This window comes from Mastigoproctus giganteus, chromosome 5, assembly GCF_048544385.1.
Source record: "Mastigoproctus giganteus isolate SK-2022 chromosome 5, ASM4854438v1, whole genome shotgun sequence".
Classification (NCBI taxonomy): domain Eukaryota; kingdom Metazoa; phylum Arthropoda; class Arachnida; order Uropygi; family Thelyphonidae; genus Mastigoproctus; species Mastigoproctus giganteus.
The window spans coordinates 217,536,384-217,551,506 of record NC_143579.1 but is presented as its reverse complement, the minus strand read 5'-3'; the positions used below and the strand labels follow the sequence as shown (position 1 = coordinate 217,551,506).

Below are 15,123 nucleotides of genomic sequence, written 5' to 3'. Positions count from 1 at the left end.
CCAACTTGATTTCTTGATATTTCTAAGAATGAAAACTTTGAAGACTTCAGTGAAGGAATCTTGTTTTGCATTAATAACTGAGATCTAGTTAGTTATGATCAAGAAGCTAAACGATCTTTAAGAAAATGAATTTCAAGATTTAAGCATGGACACAACGTTAGCAGGCGTCTTTATACTCACAGGGAGATGATTTTGAAGGCAGTTAGAAAGCAAAATTGACAAATTTTATATGAATTGGAACTCTGAAACTTTATTGGAATTTATATTGGAACTTTTTTTTTTTAATAATATGTCGGAACTTTATTGTTAGACCTCGTAGCTTGTGACTACAAGCATGCAGTTTCATTTCCAAAAGCTCTGTTAACTGTTTACTTAGTTTATGTTTTTTTTGTACAGATAGTAGTAGTAGTAGTGGCATGTGATGCAAGAAAGCAAGCGTATGAGCTTATGCAGCATCAGCCAAAAAAAAAAAAAAAAAATTACAAAACAGTTCCCTCTAAATATTTGTCCAGTTCCTCCTTAAATTTATTTAACCTACCAACACAATTTAACCTATTCCACAACGACAGATGGAAGTTTGTTCCAGCAATTAACCACCCGCTGGCTAAAGTCAAATTTCCGCATCTGTCCTTCCCCAATTTCAATTTATGTCTCCTTAGGTTCATAATCTGAACAAGTGGAAGAATCCCATCAGAATTCAGCGTGCTCAACCCATTCAAGGCCTTATACACCTCAATCAGATCACCTCGCAGGTGCCTAGTCTCCAGCTGCTGCAATTTGCAGAACTTAAGCCTCTCCTGGTAAGAGGATTCCTTCATTCCCCTCACCAATCTTGTTGCCCTTCTCTGTACACGCTCAAGCAAATCTACATCCTTCCTAAAATGAGGCCTCCAGATCTGCACGCAGTACTCAAGGCATGGCCTGACCATTGCCTTATACAGAGGGACAATCACCTCCTTTTCCCTGCTAACAAAATTTCTGTATATCATTGACAACACACCATGACCTTCCCCGGCAGCCTGTCTGCATTGCTCAGAAAACTTCATATCTGACTGCACAAACACTCCAAGGTCTTTTTCATCTTCTACCACCCTAAGTGTAGTACCACCCAGTTGGTACGTTTCTCTGGGGTTACTTCTACCCATATGCAGTACTTTGCATTTTTCAATGTTAAACTTCAGTTGCCACTTCTCAGCCCATCTGCCCAAATTTTCTAGATCCTGTTGCAGTAACACACTGCCATTACTGTCATTAACAACCCTGCCAACCTTTGTATCATCTGCAAACTTCGATACTAAGCCTGATATACCTTCATCAATATCATTGATAAATATACAAAACAACAGTGGACCCAACACCGAACCTTGTGGGACTCCACTAATAACATCAGTCCACGAAGAGCAGCACCCATTGATTACCGCCTTCTGTCTTCTCCCACTCAACCATCCTTTTATCCATTGTAGCAACTTACCCTTAATACCATTCTGCTCCAATTTGTACAGTAGTCTTCCATGCGCAACAGTGTCAAAAGCTTTCCTGAAATCCAAGTATATATCAAAATTATTTTTGGCATCCAATTCCTTTGTAACCACATCATAATAGCCAATCAAATTTGTCAGACAAGACTTTCCTTTAACAAACCCATGTTGTGCCTGAATTATTGCTGTAGTCCTCTCTAGATGATCCTGCAATGCATCTTTAACCAGTGACTCCATTATTTTACCCGGAACAGAAGTTAAACGAACTGGTCTGTAATTACTCGTGTCACCCTTCGATCCCCCTTTGTGAGTTGGGGACACATTTTCACATCTCCAGTCCGTGGGGATCTCCCCTGAGTCCAAAGATGCTCTCATAATTATGGCTAAGGGTTTGCTTACTTCCTTTGCCGCATTTGTATCATCTGCAAACTTCGATACCAAGCCTGATATACCTTCATCAATATCATTGATAAATATACAAAACAACAATATCATTGATAAATATACAAAACATCCTAGTATTTTCTTTCTTTCTTTCTGAAGAGAAAATTACCCAATGGGAATCAAGCCTAGACTGTATTCCCATCGTCAGCTGAAGTTGAAAGATACTTCCAGTCGAAAAAAGAGAAATGACCATTATTTTTTGGTATCGTTACCGGATTATTGGCCTTGCATTGGAGTAACATGACTTTTCTCCTGAAATTTGGATTATTTATCCCGCATTAATGAACAACTTATAATGACCATTGAACACCTGCAATTTATAATCGAAAAGGACTTTCACGAGAGGTGGTGGTGGCAATTTTAGAAAGTGAACTAGTTATAGTTCGTTTGCAAGACGAGGAGCTTTCGGTGCCATAGCAACTAAATTTAGCTCATTTGGTAAATGGAAAGAGAAAGAAATCCAAAGTTAAGGTGGGAAGTTCACATGGACGACCGCATCGTGAACCAAATTTAGTGACCTGTAGAGCGACTATTATTTCTCGGTAAACACAGTAAATGGAAGTAGAATACTTGAATTTCTTAATATTGTCTTTCTAAGACAAAGGTGTTAACCTGAATATTATGCGCATTTTGTACCTCGTATTACCAGGTCTGTATATCACGTATCTTGCTGGCTTAGTCACGCCTTCAGAACTCTTTTTCTCAGGGAAGCTAAACAGGTATCTTTCTCCCAACCCTCTCCCCACCTTAGCAACAGCCAAATCAATCTTGGTTGTCGCTAAAGGGAAGAGGAAGATTACATTGGATTCAATTAGATTGAATTGTTATAGGCGGTTTATTACTGGCTTTAAAATGAGTGCCGAGACACCTAAGGTCATGACGAATTTGATTACTAGTACAGTGTCCGTATATTGCCTGTATTTTATGGTATGTTTTTATTTTATGGTTTTTATGGTATGTAGAGTATGTTTGTAATCATTCCTGTGAAGATGCTGGATCAAGATGTTTTGTAAAACCACAAATTGTAAATAATGTACAGTTACGCTTCAGCGGCGGATAGGGGGAAACCCTGGAGCCCGCAGAAAATAATAAAATACTTTGAATACTTGTATTTTATGGTTTATCTACGTTGTAGCTTAGTGGCATCGCCATCGTCCTTCCCACACTGGGTGGTAAAGGCCCGGGTTCGATCAAAGTTCCTCGCGTCATTCGGTCAATGACGCGAGGAACTTTTTTATGGGCTTTTTTCACTCCTTGGATGAGTTAATCGCAGTCTCAGGTATAGATAGCATGGTACCATGCTATCCTTGCCTGAGACCGACTAACTCAGCCACGTTGTGAAAGAGACCCATAAAATCCCTCGCATCATTGATGGGATTTGAACTCAGATCTTTTCCACCCGGTGTGGGGAGGACGGTGATTATAAAAACTGTGCTACCCACAAGGGCATATAAGCCATGAAACATCCATCCTGTTCTCTAGGCCACGTGTTTTGAAAAAAAAAAAAAAAAAAAAAAAAACTCGATTGTGAAAAGGCCTAAATTCGATTCTTTTGGGACAAAGATAATCGAATTTAGGCCTTTTTCACATGGTGTGAAAGCATAGCGATCTTAGCTACTGTGTCAGTCGCAAGGGTTCAACAGGAGAAAGAGCAAGAAAGAAAGAATGAGAGGTTGATTCACATGGTAGAAAATGTGTAATAAATAAAGAAGAGGCACTATTATTATTTTTTATGACAAACTTTAATTTATTCCATAGCCTCAATAAATAATCCCTGCACTGGCTTATGGTTGAAAATCCAAATGTAGTTCGCTTACACTAAGGTACAGTTCTACAACAAAAATGGCACGTAGCTATATGAACACGCAGTACATATAATACACGTATTACATGATAAAGTGGAATTTTCAGAAATATTCGGGGTCTTCACTGGTGTAAAGCTGAAATTAAAAAAGAGAAAGCATTAGCTACAATAGATATCAATAAAAAACAGATGAATAAGAAAATTATTTTATCACCTTTATAACTGACATAAAACGGATATAAAACTCAAACTATCTTTTTGAATAGTCATCACTTTTATTCGCAAACTTAAATATTTCATTGCTTGAGAAACTTAAAGGTATTTTGCTTTCTCAAAGTTCAAAGAATACTGTGCGTTCCGAAAAATGCAGTGCAGAACACCTTCCGAATTCAATTTTAAAATGAATTTATGTATTTTATAGTATCTCTAGAATACATGATACTTTAAGTATATAAACTAATTATAACTTTTATTAAACACAGTCGCTCAAATGAAATTTGTAGAATGAGGTTTCAGTCTATTATTCATATATGTTGAAATATTTGACACCTTACTGCACTTATTTTAAAACTTTAGACCAATTTTTTGTGTCACATAAGGATTTTCCAAATATTCGGAAAGAGAAAAGTTTCTCCCCTATGGGTTGTTATTTTTATTTAATTTATCCATATAACAATTTGTGCAATTTTTTATAATAAAATGGATAAAAGTGAATAAAATAGAAATTAACACAAAAGAAGAGGATATTTGTGCACTAGAATTCTTGGAATGAAGTCTAGGTTTTTAGTCCTAAATGAATTTTTGTGGCTTTCCTTTTATGCATTACACCAACCACCTCCTTTTTTAAAAACCAGCAATAATTTGCCAACATGTTTACAATCCACCTTCTCTGATATCTTATTACCATTTCTTTTATATATTGGTTGGCTTGCTCACTCTGTTCCTTGCTGAAGAAACCAAGATTTTCCCGAAAACAAGGGAGAGGGAAAGTCCATGTGAGAGTGCTTTAACATCCTAAATTTAGAAACTTATGGAACCTATTTTCATAATTGGCATATTGTTCCCCAAGAGTCTGTGAATATTTTCGAAACAAATCCATGCTTATTCAACTGTGGCCATTCTTACTTCAAATTGCATTCCTGAAGTGAACTTTATTATTTGTTGTTTTCGTTGAAAACGGCTTCTTTGAATTTTTCATTTTATAAATTTGTAAATTAATTACAAAGATACTTAAATAAATTACCTACCATCTTTCTCTAAAGTCTCTACAAATTGTTTCATTAACCCTAACTTGATGAGAGCTGGAGATAACAGGATTTTCCACCAGTTTGTCCCACCAAACTTTCACCTTCAGTACTTTTTGAATTCTATACAAGACTGTTTCGAAAGCCCATAAAAATTTCTCTTTTTTGGAAGGGATTCAAACACCCCTTTTTCCCACAAGGTTTAGACGAACTGCGATTGTAACCGCTGCGTTTGCCATAGGAACAAGGGACATTATTTATGAGCTTCCCGAAGAACATTTGCACGTAAAATATGTGGCGTAATCACTCCTTTGGGTAATTTTGTGGAGTATCCAAAAAAATTTCCCGAATCCATTCGTCGTAATTATTTCCAGTTTTAAAACAAAATTTAATGTTCGCTCTTTGTTCGGTTACTTAACACAATGTAAATATATTTAACAACAACTCTAACACGACTGCGTGCGAACCACTTACGATACGCAAGTGAACTTGTAGAGGGGGAAGCGTTCACGTAGGTCAGCTGCCAAGTTTAGTTGCATCATGGTCCTACGTATTTTGACATGCGTGGACCCAGAAAAAAAAAAAAAGGTAAACTGCAGCCATTATCAACCCACTGCAGGATGGAAGCCTCCTCAACAATTCATGCTGAGGAAAATGGACCATAATCTGCCACTCTGGTCCTGTGCGTGGTTGGCAGATCGACCGTATTTTGCACTCAGTGGCTTGAACCCCGGTCTACTGAAAGAGCGTGTGCTACTGCACTCCCGCTTTTGACCACTCGGCTACGGAGGCCGTCCCCAGAAGGGGAACTTAATTGTCCAACTTTGTATAATTATGACCGCCAATTCGTGTAGTATACAACGATTTTTAAATAAGACGTATTATCCGATTTCGACTACGAGGTAATAATCGATAATATATTCAAGTGAAACAGTCTCTGTACTTGGGTCCATTTCAAATAACTGTAGAGTGGCACGGAAGCATTTCATATAGCAAGTCCTAGTCCTTTCAAGCAGTTAAACGTTTAGCATTTTCGCAAATTAGTTACTTCCTTCTGTCATTATATATCTGTCTGGGAGAAAAGGCTGTAGAAGATAGGGTTCAGCCTAAGAAAACGAAAGTCTGCATTTGTATCCTTAAAGTTCTTAATCCAGAACTTCTTTCCCAAACAAGAGTGACTTTAAAAAGCGATTTTGAATAATATCTGGAGGCCCAAATATTCAATGCTGTTCAATTACTCTACCCAACATGATTTTTACCTCCAGCAAATCAATGGTTGTTTCTGGTCAAGTTTTATGTATAGAATTTAAAATCAATCATAAAAATTTCCCATCACGTCTCAGGTTTAAGATGTAGATAGATAACTGGATTCTGTACAAAGATATCATTACTGTTTGAAATACAATTTTTAAACTTATTAACTTTTGATTGGTTTTGTTTATTGGGCTAAAAGTTAAGCGAGCACATCATTACTGTCCTTGCAATATTTTGATTTTGATGCACTTTTCCAGACAAGGTCAGTATTTTTATTAATTTTAGTACACCACTCAACTGTTCAATATATAGTGTATGATAAACTACGCTACAAGAATTCACCTTCTCTTCAAATTTACCAATTGCTTTTACTGTTTTAGGTTAACGCATTGTTAAAATGGAGAAGACGAAGCACAGAACTTGCGTCAATCACCCAGACAACTTCTGCTATGTTTGTGGACACTTAACCCAAAAAACTCAGAGGGAGAAAATATATAATGCCACAAAAGTTGCATATTCATTGTACTTCGGCTGCAAGATCGGTGACCAAGAAAAAAATTGGGCTCCACATATCTGTTGTATTACTTGTACAATGAACTTAAGGCTGTGGTTATATGGCAACCTGAGAGCATTACCTTTTGCCTCTGAATGGCGTTTGTTTATTGATGCGTCAAAACTAAGTTTGAAAACAGTATTGCTTCATAATGGAAATACTTTACCATCAATTCCTTTTTTCATGCTGTTGGCCTGAAAGAAACTTACGATAGTATGTCCCAGTTCTTGCTGCTATACGCTAAAATAACTATGGTTGGAATATTCGTGGTGATCTCAAAGTGATTGGACTGCTTGTTGGGCAAGGTGATTTCATTAAATACTGTTGTTTCTTGTGTTTGTGGGATAGTCGTGCAACAGCCAAACACTACGTCGTACAACGCGGATAAGAGAGATGAATATATTCCCGGCAAAAGCAATGTAAAGTATGTTCCATTGGTTGATCCACAAAAGTTTTTCTTCCCTCATTACACATCAAGCTTGGACTGATTAAGAATTTCACTAAGGCACTGGATAAAGAAAGCAGAGGATTGGCATATTTACTGAAAACGTTTCCAAATTTATCTCATGCAAAGCTGAAGGAAGGAAGTTTCATAGGGCCTCAAATAAGAAAGCTCCTAAAAGATGAAGAATTTCAAAGAAACCTGAATGATGCTGAACTGGCTGCATGGAGATCTTTCAAGGCTATGATACACGGATTCCTCGGAAAGAGAAAAGAAGAGAATTATGAGAAACTGGTGACAAACTTGCTAAAATGTTACAAGAACATGGGGTGCCGAATGTCATTGAAAATGCATTTCCTTCATTCCCATCTGGATTTCTTTCCTGAAAACTTAGCAGATGTCAGTGATGAACAAGGAGAGCGTTTCCACTAGGACGTATCTGCAATGGAAAAACGATACCAAGGTCTCTGGGACTCTGCTATGATGGGAGATTACTGTTGGTTCCTTAAACGGGAAAGCAACCTGGAGTATAAAAGGATATCATTGAATGGGAAACATGTCTAAGTTACATATATTGTGTGTAATAATCACAACCAGTATACTGATATTGTATAAAAACAAGGAATTTAAAAAATGCGTATATCTTCTGATGTAGACGTGACAGAAGTAACAGGTTGATATTTTCATAATCAGGACATTAATTTTGTTCAGAATAACCAACTTTCGTTCCAGAGGTATGACGAAAAAAATCTTGTCGGGTAGTGTAATTATTAGAGCAGTTACAGTACGCTGTGCTTCGATGAAGCACGTTATACTTGTCATAAAAAAGTTCCTAACAAAAATTATACGAAATCTGGTGTTTAAATGTGTTTTGTTTACTTATAACACACCAGTACTTTACTCACCCTTACGGGAACTTTTGGTCTTGGGGTAATGCACGGCCTGCAGATAGTTTGAGAAATACCTTCACTGTTTTCCACACACTCACATTCTTGGCATGACTGAGGCGTGATGGTTTTAATGATTCTGCGAGCCAAGATGCTCTTCCAATTTTTGTTTTCAACATATGAGTTATCCGTGATGGGCAGAGTGGTGAAGAAACTGCCATGTACCTCTTGGGCAAGGGTGATACAGACATCTTTAGGAACTGCTACTTGGGAGCGGAGATCCGGCTGACCTTCCAGATCCTTCTGGCTAATATCCTTGCTACGATAAACTGTATCTGCATCTACGGCTATTGTTTAGAAAATAGGTGATTAGTATATAAAAATAAAAATGAAATAATTAAACACATTAATAAAAGTAAATTTAAAAATCAATGGTAATACTGTATATGTATCGTTGTGACGCTGTCATGGGGGCACATTATCGGTCTCCTTGGATCAATCAAATGGGTTATAGTTTATTGATGGCTCGAAAACAGTACTGCCGAAAGGATTATGGTTATCAGAAGCATTCGAGAAGTGCGAATTTGAAAATTTTACAGCTTTATCAGTGAAAAATATAAAAGATTAACATTCTAAAAGATTAAAATATAAAAGATAAATCTCATCGTTTCTTTATGCTCTGCATAACTTGGTAATATTTAGGAATAAATTAAGTTTATGTTTAAAAAGAGTTTTCAATATAAAGTCCTGATTTAGGTGAGATATGTTATACTGCTATATAAAAAGTTGGATGACCCAAATAATTTAGCACTGTAAAAATGATCTCTGATTCGAAATTATTGAAAGTTAAAACAGAAATATGACATTAAAATATATCATTATTTAGCTTACCAAAAATTCCTTTGCTCTTTACAGCACTTCCCTTGATCTCAATGGCACGATCGTTGAGAACATGCAGCAAAATCCCTCTTTCAAGTAGCATCTGCTGAATTACTGAATAGCTCAGCTGAAAATAACAAAGGTAAGAAACTATTATACAAAAGGCATTTAAAAATTTAAATGCAAGGTTTTAATAATGTGTACATACCGGTATATGTTTAATTAATAGACGTGTTTCAAAAATATTGTCTTAAGAGAAGTCTTGTGAAGTGCAATTTCTTAAAAATCTCCTTGAAGCGGAACATATAAAAAGGAGAATACCACGTTGGAAATATAATAAATGGATCTGCATTCGGAGTGAACACTGAAGCCTCAATCCGGGTTTTATTCTTTACCGGAACATTGTATCAGTGGTTTTTCATGAAGTTCAGGAATAGTTTCCTGAACCTTAGTTTCTTAGTGTGCGTTTCCGATTTTAAGTTTAGAGACTAGTCGATTTGACGAGATTATTTCAACAGCATTCATTAATTTATTATTTCATCTGATCTCATAAAATGCTTGAAATATTAAATATATAATATAATTTGCGAGGAATATTTTAGCGAAATCCAGCATTACGATAATGATGATGATTATTTGAATTTTCATCGCTATGTGGTAAACGAAGCTCAGATATTCCGAATCAACATTATAGTCCCACAGCATTTGATTCCGAAAGGTAAATTATATTGCAAAAGTAAATTATATACAGTAAATTATATATAAAAAAAATCTCATTTTATACAGATTTTTGATTTACCAATTATTAAAATGTAATCATTTATAATTTTGATCTTTTCTATCTCAGAGTATTTTAAAAGTGATTGAAAGGTAAGCTTCCTATAAAAAGATTTTTATCTTGTTAATTTGTTAATATTCAGAAGACTGTTTTGCCAATTGTTTGATATCAAACAATTTATTTATTTATTTATTAAAACAATATATTAATGGTTTTTCTTTCGACGTGGTGTATTATCATATACCGATAAAGAACTAGAAATGATAAAAAAAAACTAAAAATAAGAATATAATCAAAATAAATAAATTTTTTTCATGCTATTGTTATTTAAAAGAGTTCTCTTTTTACTGAAAATTATGAACTACTGAAAATTATTTATTTTCAGTTATTCATCAAAGACACCAAAAGTTTTGCCTTTTTGTGGAAGTTAATATCATTTTTATAGTGAAAATTAATAGTAGGTTGTCTTATTGGGAATATTATCAAAACGGTAATTGGAATTAACTTTATTTTCTATTCTTCATCTTTGCATCAATCCTTACTAATAATATTGTTAAGATTATTAGTATCTATTGACGTAGATTATCACTAAAGCAGCAGTAATAATAATTATAATCTAAATGCAGTTTGTTCTGAAGTCCTTTGTTTAGTTCAGTGGCGTAGCTACCAGGGAACAAGAAAAAGGCGAGCAACCGTACCAGGTTCCCAATCTGAACAGGAATCCATACCCTAGGCCAAATAACAGATTCCCTACTGATAATTCATCGGCCGACCGGGCTAGCCGAGTAGGTAAAGTACCTGCCCGGCAACCCAAAGGTCGCGGGTTCGATTCCCGCCTCGGGCTTGGATCAAAGTACTGCAAAAACCTTGGGAGGTGCAATATGGCCACAGAAGCCGATGCGCCAACAACTACCAAATCAAAAAAAAAACAAAAAAAACTGATAATTCATCTTAACGGATGCACAGTTCCAAATCATACCCTGGTCTACTAGCCCGCTTATGCTAAGATTTTGATCTGAGCATAAATACTCGCATGTTTCAGTGTAGATGCCACAAGAAACGAATTTGTGGGCATTGGTATGAGTCCAGATACAAACCTGTGTTTATCTTTCCGCATCACGAAAGTTGTTTTTTTTTTTTTATTCCAAAGGACATTTTTCATGTAAATTCTATCACTTGGAAACCTGTTCCCCTTGTTGCCTTCCATAGTTTGGGCCTGGATGCCAGACATATCTTAGGGTCTGAATTTTATCACTATTATTGCATAAGGTGGGCTACTTTCTATTTCTGTTTAGCCCTGGCTGAATTGATGTGTGTTAAAATTATGATAACTAATGAAAGGTTTAAGAATACGGTATACAGAAAAGCTTAAGAATGAAATGAAGATGGTGCGTACCTCCATATGTTCTTCCTTACAGGCTGAGCAGGTCATCAGAACAATAGTCTTCGACACTCCTGCGCGGAATGGATATTCAGCAGCAAACTGCACAGCACCAAAGGTATCTACCTTTCCGTTGCGGCCATTGTCGAAGGTCATTCTCTCCGTAGCTAAAACAACGTCTGATACCTCAAAGAACAAATTGCCACGAGCAGTGTGGACATGCACCGGACTTTTCCCACCAAAACCGACTACTGCATACCGGTTTCTGTTGAAGTTGTTTCCCGTGAGTTCTCGATCGAGAAGACGAGCGATGCTGTCGATATCTTGAATGAGGGGCCGATTACAAACACGTTCTTCGACAACGAAGATGATATCTGCCGATCGTGGGACATCTTTCTCGATGACTTTCTTGTCTCCATACTCGATGTCTTCGCCACTGGGTGTCTGGCATTTCACTGGGGAAGAAGAAAATATCAAAGACATTGTGATATGAATACGATGCTAGTTCATTTTTAACTTATAAACTTAAGAATTCGTTCCTCCACATTCCCTTAATGGCATTGCTCGCTATGATTTCACACCCTGTGGCTTCATGATGAAGAATGTAGCCCCATATATTTTCTAAATTAATTTGCAAGCTCCATTCTGATATTCAGAATAAAACAACGCAATCAACAGGCAAAAGCAATTTTGAAAAGATGACGCTATATCAAAGATATTTCTATGGTAAATAATAATTACTTTTTTTTTTTCATTTTAAAGGCGGTAGTAAAGTATATATATTGCAAAATATAAATACCTCAAAGCAGTTGATATATAAATCTTAATTATTATAAAATCATTAACTTGCAAGTTAAGTCTCATGCAACCGCAAAGTAAAAAATTATGAAATTAAAGGTTTAGATGTTTTTGTACAACGTTGTTAATATAAGTTCGTTATATACAAACTCACTATAATTCAAGCTGTTCTAGAAGCTATATATTGAACCAGGTAGTTCCACACTGTGGCTGTTTGGTCTAATGACTGGCGGGTGGATATTCGGATACTCATTGTTTTTTAATGTGTTTCTTTTCTGATCTTCAATTTGAGTCATGCAAAATTTTTTGACATGGTATTTGTATTGAAAGCATTAAAACATTATATTTGTATTGAAAATAAAATTTAATTCTATTCATATTAGTAATTCGTTTTTTTTTTTTTTCACTTAAATTTTCCGAATTTAAAGATTTTTTCATATTTACATATAAAACTGTGATTATTAGGTACTATGCTTCAATTTAGCGTAGATGGAAATTTTGCTGATTCCATTTTATAATTTCGAAAACATTCTTTCGGGAACGTACAGAACACATAACGCTCACGTTATATAAATTATTTCTGTATAACTCGGTTTTTAACTAAAGCACCGTTCTTTAAGAACACGCCCGTTGCGTTTATGATTCAAGGCTTGCTATATTATTTGTCTCTTTTGGCGAAAAATACAGTGAACTTAGTGATGGCTCGTGTTTGGCATGGAGGCATGATTAGCCGTAATCCATAATAAATGTCATTATATTCCTCTATTAAATTATATAGATTTCTTTTTTTCTGGATAAATATTAGACAAAAAATGCTTTATATAAGACATTAAAAAAAAGAAAAAGTACCATTCCTATGTTTCAATGTGTGGGAGAAGGAAAGGAAAGAAGGCGTTTAATACGATCGCACTGTTTTAAGCAATAATTAAGATAACAGTATTTTTTTTCTATAGCTTGCTTGCCATTGCCTTTATAACTTTGCACAAAAATAAAAACCAGAGACCTGCATTAATTCAGTTTATTATTTATCTAATGAACTATATACACATGTAATGAGAATTAGTTTTACAGTTTCTTGTTCTTAAATCAGTTTACTTACGGCAACGAGGTGGCATAGAGAACTCCACATCGTTCTTGGAACACACAACGCCATAAGCAGCAGCAACATTGCATAGAGCTTTATCAGGATTTGATCGTCCCAGGTCTGTGGCCATATGACGCACGCACATCTTGAAGTATTCCTGTGGTTCCACCTGGCAAAAAGAAGACCCAGCAATGAAGAAATGAAAAATGCGAGTACAGTAATTTCATTGATGAGAAAATAACATAAAATTAGAGTAAGGGGAAGCCATATTTCTCTATACTTGTGAGCATTTCATGCAGTAAAGGCTAAAACATGAGTTTTAAGAATATAAATATAAGAGCCAACAAGTTCTGTTCCGTTGAAATGTAATTTATTATATGCTAATTTAGAGAGGTGAGATGGTATGTGATGCGTCAAAGCAACTAAGGCTATAAGGCGTCAGTATAGTGTGCATTCTTTGGTCGGTTTGTTTGTTTGCTGAATGAAGAATCCGAGTTTTAGTAAGTGATACCAAAAACCAAACTATTACATTAGGGTCACCCAGTAAGTTATTTCATATACCCATGTGTATTGTGTCTGTAAACTGAAGAATGCTTGATCGATTTGTCTGTTTTGCTGGACAAAAAAACCCCCAGTTTCTGGGGAAAAACAACCTCGCTATCTACTCTTAAAACTCTACCGATTCAGTCACGGAGTGAAAAAGAGTCCGTAAAAGTTCCTCATATCATCGATGGGATTCGAACTCGGGTCTTTTCCACCCGGTGTCAGGAGGACGGTGACAATTCTACTGTGCTACCGCGCAGACAGGAAGATGATACCATGAGACCGAATATCTTCCCCACGTTCGGGACGGAATTCGATCCTCAAGCGCTTTCCGCGATAACCGCTGTGCTAGCTGCGATGGTGTTTCAGAGAGGATAAAAATGGCCAAAATAATAAAGACGAGGCTTGTAAAAAGTATTGTGCAAGTAGTCATTCGATGTAATTGATAAGAGATACAAATAGAAGGGGCAAATAAAATTATTTTCTATCCCTCTCATCTGTTCTCGAGCCAAGGATCAAGAGGAGTGGAATAATGAAGTAATCGAATAAAATGCAATAAAAATACCGTATTAATGTTTTTTTTTTTTTTCCTTAGAAAATTTTTTAAGAGTGTCAGTTTGGTGAAGTGCTTGTCGCAGCTTTTCGTACGTTATTTTGGAAGCCATGGTCTGTCAGGCTCAATTTTTTTTGTATATATTTCATTTGGGAAAAGAGATGTTCACATTTATAGAACTATTAGGGACATTTGATTCCACTCCCAAATTCAGAGAAATTACAGAAAAGGAAAATAATAATAATTAAGAAAAAAAAACAAACTCTAGTCTGTATGACGCTAGCTGAGCCAAGGAAGTCTGAGATAACATTTCTAAGAAAAGTTAACATTTTGTGGCAGAATAGCAAATAAAGGTTTAACACCAATTTTTCCGACATTTTTATTGCTTGCAATATAAATGGGATTGGCGGATATATATTTCGGAAATTTTTATATTGTTAAATTCGCTTCATGTTTTTACTTTCCACCGTTAGATGTCAGCACTATAATCTTAGCTCATCGGTTCTGAAAAGAAAGTTCCATTCAAGATTTTAGAGCGATAAATTTGCTAATGCACAACCATCATAGACTGGTCCACTAAAACACCTTTCGCATTTTACCTTATAATGTGTGTATTCTAGTGGATAAAAACGTTAATCTCAATTATTTTTAGTCATAATACATATTTAGTTATGCTTCGTTTTAATGAAATGAAACAAGATATCCCCACTACCATAAGTCAGTATTTCGCAAACCGTGTGGTTCTAGGAGCTGAAGTGTGCTCAATATTCTGCTCTAGTGATTCTAAATGACTGAACAATTATTATGTAATAATTATAAAAAATTACATTTTATTTTCCAAGATCTCAATGTAGTATAAACACACTTCGTATTTCTCTATATTCTTGGTAGTTTAATTTGGACGGATACAGCTTGTAATTCTTGCTGTTCACAGCATTTTGTCAAGCTGATAACTTTGCTTTATCATACTAAATTTATTTACCATTCAAATAAAATTTTAG

General features: G+C 35.6%; 1 protein-coding gene across 1 annotated transcript in view; it reads right to left on the bottom strand.

Annotated features, from left to right (window-relative positions):
- Positions 1–3,754: 3,754 nt before the first annotated feature.
- The window catches only part of LOC150086110 (apolipophorins-like), a 103,630-nt gene continuing 92,261 nt past the window's right edge, over positions 3,755–15,123 (bottom strand). The window contains exons 31-35 of the mRNA XM_090374376.1: positions 13,042–13,195; positions 11,160–11,599; positions 8,998–9,112; positions 8,125–8,453; positions 3,755–3,862 (exon numbers count right to left, since the gene is read on the bottom strand). Of these exons, the coding sequence (XP_090230502.1) occupies positions 3,830–3,862; positions 8,125–8,453; positions 8,998–9,112; positions 11,160–11,599; positions 13,042–13,195 (1,071 nt within the window). The 3' untranslated portion in view covers positions 3,755–3,829. The remainder of the gene's footprint in view (positions 3,863–8,124; positions 8,454–8,997; positions 9,113–11,159; positions 11,600–13,041; positions 13,196–15,123) is intronic.